We start from the raw sequence: 15,386 nt of genomic DNA, 5'->3' as shown, positions 1-15,386 counted from the left end.
ATGAAAAATGAAGAAACAAAAATTAATAAAGCAAAATTAGGTAAAACAAAATGAAGTTCTTTGTAGTAGTAGTAGTATGTGTTTTTACGTAGATGTATTGTATCTCTAATTTTAAATGAAATGTTTAAGAAATTTGGTGACGAAAACAATCCATGATACAGAAGAATTGACTAATGAATCAAAGGAAAAGGTAAAAACACTGATACTAATTTCCACTTCAAAACCACAAATTCACACACAAAATGTCCCTCTCAACTCAAACCACATTTTTTAGGATCAAAAACACATTACAACAAACATCTATTATCATAAACTACAAACATCAGAGCAACTCTTCAACCCCATTATCAGTTTGGTTTGAAAAACTTGAGCTTGAGGCCACTGTTAACCATGCTCCAAATCCCACCGATCGAAAACGCCAAGCTGAAGGCGATGCCCAACCATCCGAGAATCCAGTTCGAATACCAGTTGAAGCTGTATTTCGGAGGCTTCTTTATCAGAACCCACATGAAACATGGGTATGCAAACGTCACTGGTAGCGTAAGTCCACCCAGTAAACCAGCAAGGCTTGACAGAAACGGAAGTGCAACGCCTATGAATAAGTTGACAAACCCGTAGAACACCCTGAAACCCGACCTCACCCAGATTGAGCATGGCCGGTTAGTCCTGCTCGTGTAACCTGCTTCGAAACTGTCAAACACTGGCATTGAGTATATCTGGAAGCTGCTCAAGCAGTTGAAGACGACAAGAAGGAACGTTACAGCCAGGAGGCCCCTAGATATGTCGTGACTGTGGAATCCGAACAGTGCATTTAGTATCCCTCCAGAAGGCATCTGCAATGATTGTCATTAGCATTAGGACAAGCAATAGCTTCTTGCATATCATTATAGTAAGCAGCAGAAAAGGGAGAGACGTACGAGGTTTCCATAAGCCCAATAGCCTCCGATTGCAACGGGAAATATGCACATAGCTATGAAGACATAGGCAACCTTTGCTCCTCTCCACATTGGGACATGAGCTGGTTTTTTGAAGGTTGATGGCATTGTTGCCTGGGAAGATATCAGATAACTGATTTCATAAATTTATTCGACACAAATGTGTACAAGTGTATATATGTTTGTGAGGAGATGAGACAGACCTGAATTTCGAGGACTAAGTTGTGGCCTCGGAAAGCAAATGCTATGATTCCAAGTGCATTAAGTACAGAAAAAAAGGAAGCTGATGCGGTGGGCATTGAGACCGGTTCATATGTCATGGTCGGGGGGCGGTTTTGGCTCACAGAAAGCACCCACACCATGGTGCAGTATGTGATTGCTGTGACAGCGCCCACGAGTGAGAGCCCCGCAATGGAGTTGAGATTCGGAAGTTGGGATAACACGATGCACAGAGATGTGAATACCAGATACCACTCGACTGTGGTCAGAGGATTCGAGGAACACAGTGGACCGCATACAGTTTGGAAGAACAACTTCATGGTCTCTCCTCCAACTAGAATTAGAGCAGTTGCAGTCCCAGCTGAAAGGTAAACGGTTGGAAACAACGCGAGCCAGACGCCTAATCGCTCCCCTGAAAGAATCAAGTAAGCATACCATAAGTAAACATGTAGAAGAGACATTTTGTGGCAAGATTCTATTTTTATCAGAAATGTCAAACTGAAATAACTTAAAAACAGTGGTGCTTATGAAGTTTTGATATCCAGAATGATTTTCGTAGAGAAGAGAAAGTTTCATTAATTTATGATTAAAGGATGTATTTAGATGTTCTTAATTCTTCTTCAATTGTAAAAGACTCACCAAATGCTGCTTGAGCAAGTTCTACATATCTGTTATATCTCTTTCCTGGAACTGCTTCATGCAGCTGAACAAGTATCCACAGCGTGTACAATTGCCAGAAGTAGGCTATGATCAACGATATTATTCCCCAACTCCTGCAAAATAAACAGAATTGAAACATCGATGTCAGAGTATTACCAGCAGATGGTTCATTGATATTACAGTTATCCGCATCATAGAAGTCACTATAAAAACCATATCTTTACCCAAAATTTCGGTATACCAATATCGTACCTATTTTCGGAATGACATACGGAAATTCGGCATATACGTAAAAAATACAGTGTATGCTGTAATTTATGGTATATACCATACGTCGTGATAGAGACCACGGTATATGGATATTTATAATGTTAAAAAATTTAGTATTTTCAGTAAATTTTGGTATGATAAGTCCAGTAGCATTTTTTTCCCAGCCATAATTAAATATGTGATGGACCGCCAGCTCTAACTATCACTTTCGAAAAAGAAAAAACGGGAATTATACTCTTGGCGGACCCAATTGAAACCGGCGGCACTTCTTCTTCAAAAAAGAGTCGAAGAGACCATCATACCAAGAATTTTTCTGGGTTCCACCAAAATCAGGTTCATAATTCCGAATCTAAAATGAATCTACCACAAACAATATCGACCTTCTAACCAAAAAAAAACCAATGAATTACAGCTACTAGATTAAGTGAAAAGGCTTAAAATTAGCAGTCAATAAAGAGAGAACGAAACAATGTGGAGTAATTAAAATGGAGGGTGAAATGACAATAGCAATACCATCCGAGAAAGGAAAATGCGACGGGGAGGAGCAAGGCCTGGAAGCCGACGCCGGCGTTGAGGTTGTGGAAGGCGGCGTAGTGGGCGTTGCCGTTGCGGGACTCGGTGATGGGGAGCCAGGCGTCCTGAGGGTTGAGCTTGGTGAGGTGGCCCACCTCCTCCAGGTAGCCCTTCATGTTGACCAGCACCCTCTTCATGGGGGTGCCGATTGGGCTCAGGAAGCGGGGAGATATGAAGGAGGTCGGCGTCCACGACTTCGCGGTGGCGGCGCCGGCCTCCCGCCGCGGCGACCGCTGCCCCGAGGGGGTGAGTATCTCCGGCGTCGAGGGGCGCGGCGTTGCTGGGATGGATATCAGCTCCGTCTCCGGCCGTTCTTCCATGAATGTGATTGGAATTGGTTGGGAATGTGGGATTTTTTGGGGGGTTTGGTTTGGGTTTGTTTGAGTTGAGAGTTGAGATTGAGAGTGTGGGTTTTGATGGTTTTGGGTGTTGGTGCTTTTACCTCATGCGCGAATCTCGGTGGTTGGAGAGAGAGAGAGAGGAGTGGGACCGAGGTCTGACTTCTCTGACTGAGGTTTGAAATTTTATGCGAAGAAAAATAAGCAATGTTGGAGTGTGGTGGGGCTAGGCGTGGATGTGCTATCATAACATTGACATGTGAAATTATATTCAATCTCTCATATATGTTTTGTTTTTTTAAGAGAAAATAATTCAACTAACCATCTAAAATACAATATGAATGAAGTAATGTGAGATTGAGATAGTACAATGAAATGATACATACTATAAGAGGTGGATTCAGAAAATGAAATTCGCGAGGTTGGACAAGTCGAGATCATGTTATTGGCATTGGAAGATATAGATGGTTATTTTTCTATGAGCAATGAGTATATTATTAGCTAAAGAAAAAAAGTGAACCACAACCCTTAGAGTTACAGTTGCAGTTGAACCTATGGTGCGGCGACTCCGCCATTAATGCTAACCGTTGTTGCATGAGGTACGCTCTTGTGCGAGAATGTGTTTTTACTATTAGGAAATAAACATATATAATCATAAATATAAATGAGTGTTTACCCAGTTCGATACTATGTGTACTCACATATAGGGTCAATACCGACACAAGAATTTTACTAGTAGTATAATTTATTAATTTTTGACTGTATGATTTACAATGAGAGAGTAACTCTATGTATAGATAATATAGAGAGTCTTAATTATAGGCACACTATCCTTATAGAAATTTATCACAAGGAAACAAATTATAGTTATGATAGGAAATATAGTGGGTCTTATTTACTTTCTTTCACGCTTCATACTCAACATGTAAGCTCTTATGCATGCCACAAGGAACACATAAGCAAGAGGGGGCGACAGTAAAGGAGAAGATTCAGAGGAGACAACGCACACATACATGCATGCAGAGTGCATATGTACACTAATATTTTTCTTTCTGTATATAGATGTACATAATTATCTTTAATCCTTTTTATATATGTCTCTCTTTCTCCTTGTGATCTACCCTTCCTTCGGCAACAAAACATGTCGCCATTGAAGTCGTTCCCGAAGAGAAAGCATCATCGGAGCAAATAACCGTAGTCCACACTAAATTAATTTTGTTGTTATGATAGCATTTCCACGCTGAGAACCCCACCCACTTTTGCATAATTCCTCGCTACAATTTCAAAACTCAAGTAAGAGCTTAGATGTCCCATTCATATGCTCGATGATGATGGATCCATAAAACGAAATTTATCATTTTAGAAATTAGAATTATGCATCTGATTTTAGTGGAACCAAATAATACTTATATTGGAATGATGTTCTTTATCAACTTTTTTCTTAAAAAGAAAAATTGGCGCCATTTTCAATTGGTCTGGTTTGGTACATATTTCCACTTTTTTCTTTTTCAAAAAGTGATACTAGTTGGCAGCCTTGAAGGGTTTTCCGTATAAATAATCAATCAAAAGTCTTTTTTCGTATATATAATCATAACTTTTTTCTACATCCTCATCTTATTGACTTTTACTTTCCCAGATAGAATGAATCTTCGATGGTTTGGTATCAGTATACCTTTTTAGCTTTGCCTCAAGCTCAAACTCCTTTTAAAACCAAACTGAAGTTTGGATGAATTTTTAACTAGCTAGTATATTAAATACGTACACCAACTAAATACATAATTAGCATAAATCATGATACATATTATAGCAATAATTACTCTATCTTGCCGAAACATTTATAATGTATCAAACGACCCTTTTTAAGTATTTTAAGTGGCCATCAACTTAATGTTTTAGACCACTGATCATGGGCTTAATTACGTAGACCTAATTTTTAATGTAGTCACAAACAATCAATGTGTGTGTAAATAATTATGGACTTGCCTCATGGGCTATGACTTTTAGGTTGCTGCCTTATAAGCTATACTCCTCAGTATACCTTTATATGCATTCAAAGTAAAAAAAAATATATAATGAAAGTTTAAATCCTTTCTTTTTGTCTAAATTAAAATATTACAAGAAGAGAACAACTATTACTATATTACTATACCTACGCATCACATAGTACAATAATTAGTTTTAAAAATTAACTACATTACTTTACTTTATAATTAATTATTTTTAAAACATGAAGCAGTTTATGAAATTAATTTATGTAAGAATGGATTTTCTATTTATTTAATTATTTTACTTAAAAGATGTAATATGCATACTAAAGCTGATTCCAATTATTTCAAATTTGTACAAGATAAATAGTAATATTTATGATAATGAAGCGCACCTCAGTTGGTAAGACGTTCAACTATTTTTAAAAAAAGATAATTAATACTTATCATAAATTAAATGAGTTATTTTACGAAATTGTGGGTCTAAAAGCATCCTCTTCTTTTTTTTTTTAAGTTAGTTCACAACAGGGAAAAACATGTTTTCGATTATTGTCTTTAATTGAAAAGCATATAGTTGAAAAAACACAGCATAATATTGCATCATTAGCTAAGCATGCGTCTCTCTCACCACTTAATTAATAAAGTTGAAAAGATTGAATTAAAATAAATAAATGTTGTCGTCGGCCTGCCAATTGCTGACCCTCCGTATTCTTAAATGTGTAATTAGTCAAAGCTGAATATATATTCATGTGTGTTACTATATTATAGACATCAAATCATCATGCATAACTGTTCATTAAATTCAAGTGGGAATTTAAGATCTGCGTTGTGTTATTAGGAAACAAAGACACAAATAATCACCAACATAAATGCATGAATTGTTGTATATAATATAAACAAACGACTCAACTATAGAAGGACGAAGAGGGTACTAAATTATCTTATTCTATGCGCGTTACATGTATCATCCAACTATACATTATTACAGATATGGTTATACTTTAAGATTTGTGTAATTTTGATACATCGCCCCTATCATATTTGATGGATGGCATCTATGAACTTGGCCTTATGCAACACCACCTAACCTAGGATTTCGTTTACAGTCAAAACTAAATAATTATGGCATACTAATAAACAAAGTCAAACATCCATGTCAATCTTCATCTAACTACCTATTTTTGGTTGTCTTAATATTGCTGGATCAAGAGAGTGATAGAGAGAGAAACAGAGAGATCAATTTACAAGAGACAAAAGATGACCCCTTTCAGTTAACTAGGGATAATTATACCAAGATTCCTCACCTTGATTGCCTATCAGTATATAAACACAGTTCAACAGATGGTTTAAGCCATCATTGAAACCCTCATTGGAGCAAACAAACAATTTCTTCAAAATTGGTAAGTAAACTAACCAAACTTGCTTTCTTGATTCTTCATTCTTGATAATATCCTCCAAGATGCCTTCTTTTAGCCTTGATTATGAAGAACTAATCCACTAATTGCTATAGGGGATTCTTGGAAATGAAAATATCCAACATAGGAAGCAAGTGGCGCAGGGAGGACGACGAGCAACTCTGTTTGTTTTTGGTAAGAAACCAAAAAGAGTATCAATGAGTTTGATGTAGGCGGCCACGACTGGATTGGCAAACGCTGTATATTTTTTCAGTTTTTCTCTCTTAGCTGAATCGGCTAAAATGTGTATTCTCGAATAAAATTTAGAAAACGTAAACTTAACTAGTATTTTTTTTTTCTTTTCATCACTCGGGTTTTGAATGATGATATGTATGATGCAGCGATGACAGCCCTGGAGACAATGACGTTCCTTGCAAACAGAGTAAGCTTAGTGACATACTTCTACGGTTACATGAACTTTGGCTTAACCAAGTCAGCGACAACACTTCATGGGGACTGCGTTTCTACTCTCGTTATTCGGAGGATTCATCTCAGACACACACTTGTCTAGGTTTAAATCGTGCATTGTCTTCGGATGCTTAGAGATACTGGTAATTGATACTCCTTATCATTCCTTCTTCATTTAACCAGAGTACAAACCGCACTTCACTTAACAATGTTCATGTTTCACGTCATTCTTTTTCTTTTAAATTTTTCTTATTTCATACTGTTGCTATTTTTGTTCGTGTAACAAAATTAGTCCACATCAATTTTTGGAAACTTTTTAGCAACTTGACAAACTAATGATATGGATCTTATTATTTACTAATAGTACTTCAACTACTTTCTTCCCTCTTACTTCAATTTCGCATTTAAATCAGAACATCATCAAAGTCACTATTTTTAGAAGACGGGGAAGTATAATCATACAATGTGCGGAAAAAGCAAAGAATGTGGGAAAAAAACCCTGATCATTAACACTCACAACACAGTACTAAAAATACACACTGTGTGACATTATTTATGGTTTCTCATCTCTCATTCTTGTAATTCTTTCTTATTTCATAGTATAATTTGCAATTATATGAAAAAAGCGTTTGAGAAAAGTGAGTGTTTTTACCAGTGGGCTATGTTATGTTTTTGTATTACGGTTACCTCAGCGTGCGACTCCCCTCCAACGCAGCACGCCGACACGCGCTTCTCCCCACTCCGTTGCTGAAGCTCTAGCATAAACAGACAGGATTTATGACAAAATGTTATTGAATCTGCAGGGGTACACGCTGCTAGCAGTTCAAGCACACATGAAACAATTGAGGCCCTTCCCATGCAAAGATGTGGATCCAACCAAAGGCATCGAGTGCGAATCAGCGAGCGACAACCAAGAGGCAATCATGTTCACAGGGCTCTACTTGGTAGCACTGGGCGTTGGAGGGATCAGGGCTGCTGTACCTGCTCTTGGAGCAGATCAATTCGAGGAAGACGACACGGCTTCCCTTTCTAGCTTTTTCAACTGGTACATGTTCTCGGTCACAGTCGGTGCATCCTTTGGCGTCACATTTTTGGTGTGGATAAGTACCAACCAGGGATGGGATTGGTCGTTCGGAGTGTGTGCCGTGGCTGTTGTAGTGTCTATTCTGTTCCTAGCTATGGGCAGATCAGCTTATCGCACCAACGTGCCAAAGGTTACGAGCCCATTAGTCCGAAAACTACAGGTACGCAGTATTCGGAACAGTTTCTTCCAAACACCAACTTTCTTGTTTATTCAAGATTTTCGCTGCATGAATAGGTATTGGTGGTAGCTGTTAGAAACAAGAAGCTACCTGTACCAGATATGACACAAGAGCTTCATGAAGTTCATGACAAGGAAGTAGGAAACAAGGATGTCCTTCAGAGGACTGATCAGTTCAAGTAAGTACATACATTTTTTAATACTAAAGGGATAATCATGTTCTGCGTTCTCAACTTTTAGTAAATGTTTCAACAAACGGTAGAATTAAAAAAAAAAAAGTCCCCAGGTTGAGAGCTTGTTAAGGTATACCATTAAAATTGGCTACACAAGTTAGATTTTATGGGGGCTAGGGGCTAGTTACGGTTCCACTCACTGAGAGCTTTTTAAGGGAAAACATGAATTGTCTCACATCGAGAATGTAAAGTAAAAAAACAGCTACTTGAATACCTAATAAACCATTCCTATCACTGATTGGGTTTAGGATGGAACCTCACTTTTGGCATGGAAACTCACTATGGTTTGGTTAGCCTCACGTTGACGTATATGAGACCAAAAACCTCATCAACTAAATTATAATCCAGTTAAGAATTCATTGAGCCGCCTCATAAATTAACACACAAAACATCATAAACTGTGGATAATTCTCAAAAACGTTAAAAAGTACACACAAAGCCACATAAACCGTGAACATTTTCTGAAAAGATGTTTAAAAAGTTAGGAAACTAAGCCTTGAAAGAACCCATTGTGAGGAAACATACCTATTTTTTTCAGGTATTTGGATCGTGCAGCAATCCCAAGGAACTCAGAAGATGCAGAGCCATGGAGAGTGTGCACTGTGACACAAGTAGAAGAGACGAAGATCTTGATCAGGATGCTACCAATCATAGTGAGTACTATTTTCATGAACACATGCTTGGCACAGCTCCAGACATTCACAATACAGCAAAGCATGACAATGGACACAAGCTTAGGAAGTTTCCAAGTCCCAGGGCCCTCAATCCCAGTCATCCCCCTTGTGTTCATCGCCATACTTCTCCCAATCTACGACCGTTTCTTCGTCCCACTGGCACAGAAGGTGACAGGCATCCCCACAGGCATCACACAGCTCCAAAGGGTCGGAGTTGGGCTGGTCCTCTCAATAATCTCCATGGCGGTGAGCGGGGTGGTCGAGACGCGCAGGAAGAGGGTGGCTGTTGAGCACAACATGGTGGACTCGGCGGGGCCTTTGCCGATGAGTGTGTTCTGGCTCGGAATACAGTATGCTATATTCGGGATGGCGGATATGTTCACTGTGGTGGGGCTGCTGGACTTCTTCTACGCGGAGAGCTCGGTGGGGATGAAGTCGCTGGGCACGGCCATCTCGTGGTGCTCGTTGGCATTCGGGTACTACACCAGCACTGTGGTGGTGAATGTGGTGAACAAGGTCAGCGGGGGTTGGCTGTCTACCAACAATCTCAACAGGGACAGATTGGAGTATTTCTACTGGTTGCTCGCGCTTTTGAGCTTCCTCAATTTTGGGTTCTATTTGCTATGCGCCTCCTGGTACAAGTACAAGAAGCTGGAAATGGATAAAACAGAGGATAGAATTGATATCACTGTTAGTAGGAAATCCAGCCACTAAAATGCATTATATATGGAGATACATCCATCGTTACCCACCAAAATAAATCATTACCACATGGATTATATATAGCTCAAACTTTGATCCTATAGTGATTCATAAGACAGAGCTTAAAACGTTACAAATATAGCATGTAAACTATCTCCATTGTCCACTTAGTAGCGGGCTAGTTAGGAGCCCCTACTTTTATTCATGACTTCACCCCATGACGGAGGAGCTATCTATAAGACACTAGGAAAGGAATTAAAAAAAACTAAGAAACCAACAAGTTCACAAAAATAGATGAATGAAATTAAAACAATATTAGCATGTATTAATATCAGCCATTTGTAACAATTGATTCTTCAAAAGGAAGATCCATCGATGCAGCAGTTGAAATGGAACGCATTTGACAGTTGCCATCTTCAAAGGCTCTTGCTAGTCTTGTTATCTGGCAGATTTTTACTGGTACTGATATGTGCGTGTACAAGAAAGATTAGATAAGCCATCTGAATAAACCAGAAGGCAATCCATCAAGAACATGTAACAGCACTCCCCTCTGAGATGCACCGTACATTGTATCAGAAACTTTAGAAGGAGGCCAATACCGGAAGACTGATCTACCAACAATGTTTTCAATAGGCAATGGACCCCTGTAACATCAAAAGTTCTCGATTAAAATCTATGCAAATCTTAACTGTCAACAAAAACACTTCTTTATTTCACCATGTGTCAAAATATTAAAAGCTTACTTCCTCATTTTAGCAAGTTAGGTCAGACATCTTATATTCATCATCACCATACAAAAAATGGCTAATGAACAGAAAAGAAAGAATGAATAACAATAGATCATAGATAGTCTCTTCCTGGCATTAAACATGAATAAATTGTTGGAGTGAGTAATCAGCTAGCAATGAAATTTTTACCAGTTATGAGAATCAAAGCTGTTATTCCTATTGTCTCCCAGCACAAACACATAGCCTTCTGGTACAAGCTGTGAAAAAATAAATACTGATTAAATTTCTTTCCTCATTATATAGAGATGATAATTAATAAGATACAAACCAAAAATAAACACAAAACTATACCACTGGATCCATTTCATACTGAAGAGGTTCCAATATGAATTCTTCATTTTGGGCAATTCCATTTACCAACAATTTCCCATCACGAACCTGAATAAGGAAAAAAATCAAACCATATGAAGGACAAGATGACATAGATACATATAAATTCAACAACCATTTCATATTACCTCTACATAGTCACCAGCTTTTGCTACAATTCTTTTGATGAACACATCAGACGAACTAAAACCAATTTCCTGAAACAAGGTCACAAAAGTCATTAACATGTTAGCATAATCATGTTGTCAACGATGCTAGAACTAAACCCACATGGCCACATACCTGAAGAATCGAAGGAGCTTTAAAAATCACAATATCTGAGACTTCGGGCTTCTTGAATATATAAGAGACCTGGAATACCCATTAAGAAACAAAAGAACAATATATTAGCTTGTGAATCTCAATATACAGAGGTTGTTCTCTAATTGAGGCGATCAGAAGTACACCAATCCTACACATTTTAATTGGAAATCAATCAAATAAGTTAGCTCAAAGTGGAGAAATTGTCAAGGGCCTTATAATATCCTAAAGTTCTGATCCATAATATATTAGCCTATACTATATCTATTTATCCAGGCTAAAGCTCAACAGTCAACACCCTCTAAAAGCAATGCCATGAGCCTCAATAAGCAAGTTCCCATGCTAATTCACCAAAAAAACTGTATTTGTTTTTCGGTCAGTAAGTTCTTATGCTAATACACCAAAAAATACTGTACGTATTTGTTTTTCAGGCACATCAAAGTTGATCGTAAGCCTCATAATCACATCCATGTTAACATGCTGATAACAAAACGAAATGCAATTGCATATTAAGTTAACAAAGGATACATGGTTCAAGTTCTTCGTATAACACAGATTCACACCATAATACCGAAAATCCAGTAGAGATGATTGAGTATTTTTTATCCAATACAACTAAGTAAATAAGCGATTAGCCTACACTATTCTTATCTATCTAAGCTAATACTCAGACGTAAATGCTCCCTGAGAGTGATAAATGAAGTCCAACAGATTCTAACTAGGTAAAAACCGTACCTTTTCTGCTAGAATCCGATCACCCACATCAAGGGTAGGGCACATTGAAGTGGTGGGAATAGACCTAGGCTCGGCCAAAGTTGACTTAAACAGAATCCGAATGCTTAAAGCAGTAAAAGTGGCCTTGGCATCTTCTGAGGTGAAGCCCAAATTCTTCAATTTGAATAACCAACTATTACCACCATCACCAGAAATCGTCTCCGGTGAAACGCCCAAATTTCGAGCAACATCGCCACCGTCCGCCGCTAATCCATTCACACCTCCAACACTCTTTACCTTGACTGGTGCTTCACCACTGGCCGCCGCTAATCCATTCAAACCACTAACACTCTTTGCCGTGACTGCTGCTTCACCGCTGCTGGAAGCGAGGGTTCCTCCTCTATCCAGAGAAGGTTCGTTACATGGAAACCACTTAGAAAGCCGTAAAAAGGAAATTGCCGACGACGCCTTCAGCGGCGAAATACTCATAACGCCTGAGGCCGAAGAAGTCCCCATTGACTGCATCACCAGCGACATTAATCCGACCACCAGCGGCGACTGGGAATCTCCTCCCAGAATCTCGCCGGCCAGTTCGGCGGAAGTAGGGTTGATCGGATTTCTCTTCCATTTAGTGCTGCGGAAGTCGGAGTAATTGGAGTCGGGAGAGTGCTGAAAGATGCGGGAGTGTTGTATGCAGTCATCGATGAAGCGGGATGCGACGAATTTGCCGGAGGCGGCGCAGGAAGCCGTCATGTGGGAGGCGACGGACGCCGAGTAGTTGACGGTGAACCGAATAGCCATGGCGGCTTATTCCGACGAATTCGATCAAGAATGAGTAGGTAATTGTAAAATATCGAGATATAGGCTAATCATCAATTTGAAAGGCTTTTTTCCCCCAAAATCTTCATCAATTCCATGAAAGAAGATATTGGGATCGATAAAAATTGAAAAGGGATGCTTGGTTCTTGAATTAGGGATTCAGTCAAAAGGAATGTTCAAAGTCAAATTATTAGGGAGTATACATATGGTTTGAGTCTATATTGACAATATCATTTTTTACCATTTTTTAATTGTTGCTTAGTCATTAAATTCAAGCATTATGTTTTCAAGTAAATTAGTTTTATTATTTTTTGAACTAAAATTAGAGGTTATTCATAAAGTTCCACACGAATTTATGCAAAAAAGTTAGAGGTAGTAAAAATTCAATTCTATTTTTGAATATCCACAAAAGATGAAATTCAAAAATGAAGTCTTTCAAGTTCCCCACTAGTAGATGAGTTTATTTCAAGCTTTAAATGAGATTATGCACATAATTCAGTATTAGTCTATCATAAACCAATCGGAATAATAATCATAAGTCAATTTTTTATAAACAATGAGATGGTGCCGTGCCTATAAGTCAGTATTAATTTTTAGCTTTTCAAGCTTCAAACAAGATGCTTCTAAAAAGTCAGTTCTCGTATATCAAGAATCATACGAAATAATGCAATGAATAAATTATAATCCAATGATATACTTTAGATCTTTCAAACTACAAATCAAAAGATAATTATAAATTAAATATGATATTTTAAGCTTCAAATGAGTCCAAGGAGTACTATATGATCTATGAATTACCAAATTAGATGGTGTTTGAATAACTTTAGAAAAAGCAAATTAATCATCGATTTCCATCATATTCTACGTCAAATTTACCGTACTTACTATATTTTTAATTTATTTTGTAGAACTTTCAATCCAACGTCAATTTTGCATGAAATTTTCTCAAATGAAAATGTATACTAGGAGTACTATAAAATACCATTTTTATTCTCTCATCCAAAAAATCATTATTCAGAAATACCATTTCATATGTTGTGACTATTGAAATAATATAAATCACGACGTAAAATAATTTCCGTCGAATTTCAACGTATTGCAACTAGTCATGATCTTACTATACCAAAACAAAAAAAAAAGTCAAAATTCATCGAAGCCTGAGAAAGAAAATACTAAGCTCTTGTGGCGAAGAAGCACCTTCGGGATTGATCATGTAAAACGACTCGGAATCCTTGGATCCAACAACCCTATCAAACCTCGCCCTTATATAGGTGAGTTCGCCGTCGGCTGCATACTCTTTTTCCGAGAGGCTGGGCAGCACCCCGGCGCCCATGGAGACTCCTCTCAGCAGCTGCATCACATGCGCCTCCTCCTCGCTCATGTTCTTCCTCCTGATCGAGTACCCGACCTTCCGGCCGTTGCAGTACACGGCCCACACGTACTCCTCCAGCAGCCTCTTCTTGTGGCTCCTCGTCTCCGTCTCCAGCGCGATCCGCAGCATGTCCGAGGCCATCTCCCGGTGGAGGGCGGTGGTCAGCATGGGGAGCTCCACCACGAACACTGGAGGGCGGTGGGGGTCCTCCTGGATGGCGAGGCACAGTCTCGCCTTCCTGTACCCGAACAGGGTCACTGTGGTGGCCCTGTCCGTGAGGAGGGGCTTGCGGTGGAGGCTCCCCAGGAGGGCCGCCATCTTGCATCCGTTGGTGAGCATTGGGAGGAGCTTGAACATGCGAAGGAGGCCTCCTCCCTTGCTCCCGCCTCCGCTCTTGGATGATTTTTTGGGGTTGGTGGTGTGGCGGAGGAGGGAGAAGAGGGAGGGGCTTTCCATGTGTTTGGAATGTGTGGATGGCATTTGGGGGGATGAATTAATTAAGTGTTGTGGATTGAGGTTTTGGGGATGGATGGGAATGGCATATTCGAGGGTTTGAGGGAGAGTTATAAGTAATGTGGGATGATTGGAGGAAAGTGTGAAAAAGGGAGTTAGGGAGGTTGATTTGTCATTGGAATCTTTTTAAGTGGGGAATGGAAAGCACTAAGTTAGATAACATATGGGCTCCGATCACAATTTCAGGTATTTTCATACACTTTCTCTCTCACACACTTGCATATGCAATCCTATCTTTATACCAATTTTAAGGATTGGTTAAGTAACGAAGCATTATATTGCATCACATATATGCAATTTGATTTTTATGTTGATCGCTTTAGGATCAGTTACGTAACTAGCCTTAGAGCACTCTATACATGTGATATAACTACATCGTAACATGAGGAATAATACCACATTGCACACAAACAAGATATTCCCATAATATGGAAAATGTACCATATTGATCATAAATTCTACACTACACACAGATTACACAACTACACTCCATCATAATATGAGAAATATACTAGATCGATATTGCACGCAGATCACCATAATGTGGGAAATATACCATCCGATCCTAAGGGTGTCCACTATGGGGTGCCCATAGCTATAGCCGCGGGTTGGGGCGGAGGGCGGGCGGGCTATAGTGGAGAGGTTGTCCGCCCGCGGGGCGGACACCGAAATGGGGGCGGTAGGGGCGGACGGGCTTCAGCCGACTCCGGGGCGAGGACGCGGCTATAGGCGCGGCGCCTATAGTGGCGGCACCGACCGCCGCGGCTATAGCCGATTTTAATTTTTTTTTCCATTTCAATTCACCTATAAATACACCCCACTCCATTCATTATTTTCA

At 39.2% G+C, this 15,386-nt stretch overlaps 3 protein-coding genes and 1 pseudogene across 3 annotated transcripts; 1 reads left to right on the top strand and 3 right to left on the bottom strand.

Annotated features, from left to right (window-relative positions):
• Positions 1 to 187: 187 nt before the first annotated feature.
• LOC121800855 (lysine histidine transporter-like 8) lies at positions 188 to 3,144 on the bottom strand. Its single transcript, XM_042200349.1, has 5 exons — positions 2,598 to 3,144; positions 1,794 to 1,927; positions 1,139 to 1,566; positions 918 to 1,049; positions 188 to 833 (listed from the first exon to the last, which is right to left on the bottom strand). The coding sequence occupies exons 1-5, from the start codon at positions 2,975 to 2,977 to the stop codon at positions 348 to 350; spliced, it is 1,560 nt and encodes a 519-aa protein (XP_042056283.1). The 5' UTR covers positions 2,978 to 3,144; the 3' UTR covers positions 188 to 347.
• A 2,220-nt stretch (positions 3,145 to 5,364) lies between these two features.
• Positions 5,365 to 9,727, top strand: LOC121792154 (annotated as a pseudogene).
• Positions 9,728 to 9,754: 27 nt separating this feature from the next.
• Positions 9,755 to 12,847, bottom strand: LOC121753062 (thylakoidal processing peptidase 1, chloroplastic-like). The gene is made up of 6 exons (XM_042148220.1): positions 11,866 to 12,847; positions 11,113 to 11,181; positions 10,959 to 11,027; positions 10,792 to 10,878; positions 10,630 to 10,697; positions 9,755 to 10,356 (listed from the first exon to the last, which is right to left on the bottom strand). Exons 1-6 carry the CDS (start codon positions 12,643 to 12,645, stop codon positions 10,200 to 10,202), a joined length of 1,230 nt encoding a protein of 409 aa, XP_042004154.1. The 5' UTR covers positions 12,646 to 12,847; the 3' UTR covers positions 9,755 to 10,199.
• A 785-nt stretch (positions 12,848 to 13,632) lies between these two features.
• Positions 13,633 to 14,615, bottom strand: LOC121800848 (protein MIZU-KUSSEI 1-like). The gene has a single exon (XM_042200345.1). It carries the CDS (start codon positions 14,513 to 14,515, stop codon positions 13,811 to 13,813), a length of 705 nt encoding a protein of 234 aa, XP_042056279.1. The 5' UTR covers positions 14,516 to 14,615; the 3' UTR covers positions 13,633 to 13,810.
• Between the last annotated feature and the right edge of the window lie 771 nt (positions 14,616 to 15,386).

Source organism: Salvia splendens, chromosome 1 (genome assembly GCF_004379255.2).
Source record: "Salvia splendens isolate huo1 chromosome 1, SspV2, whole genome shotgun sequence".
NCBI lineage: Eukaryota > Viridiplantae > Streptophyta > Magnoliopsida > Lamiales > Lamiaceae > Salvia > Salvia splendens.
The sequence above is the reverse complement of the archived record's forward strand: the minus strand, read 5'-3'. Positions and strand labels throughout refer to the sequence as shown.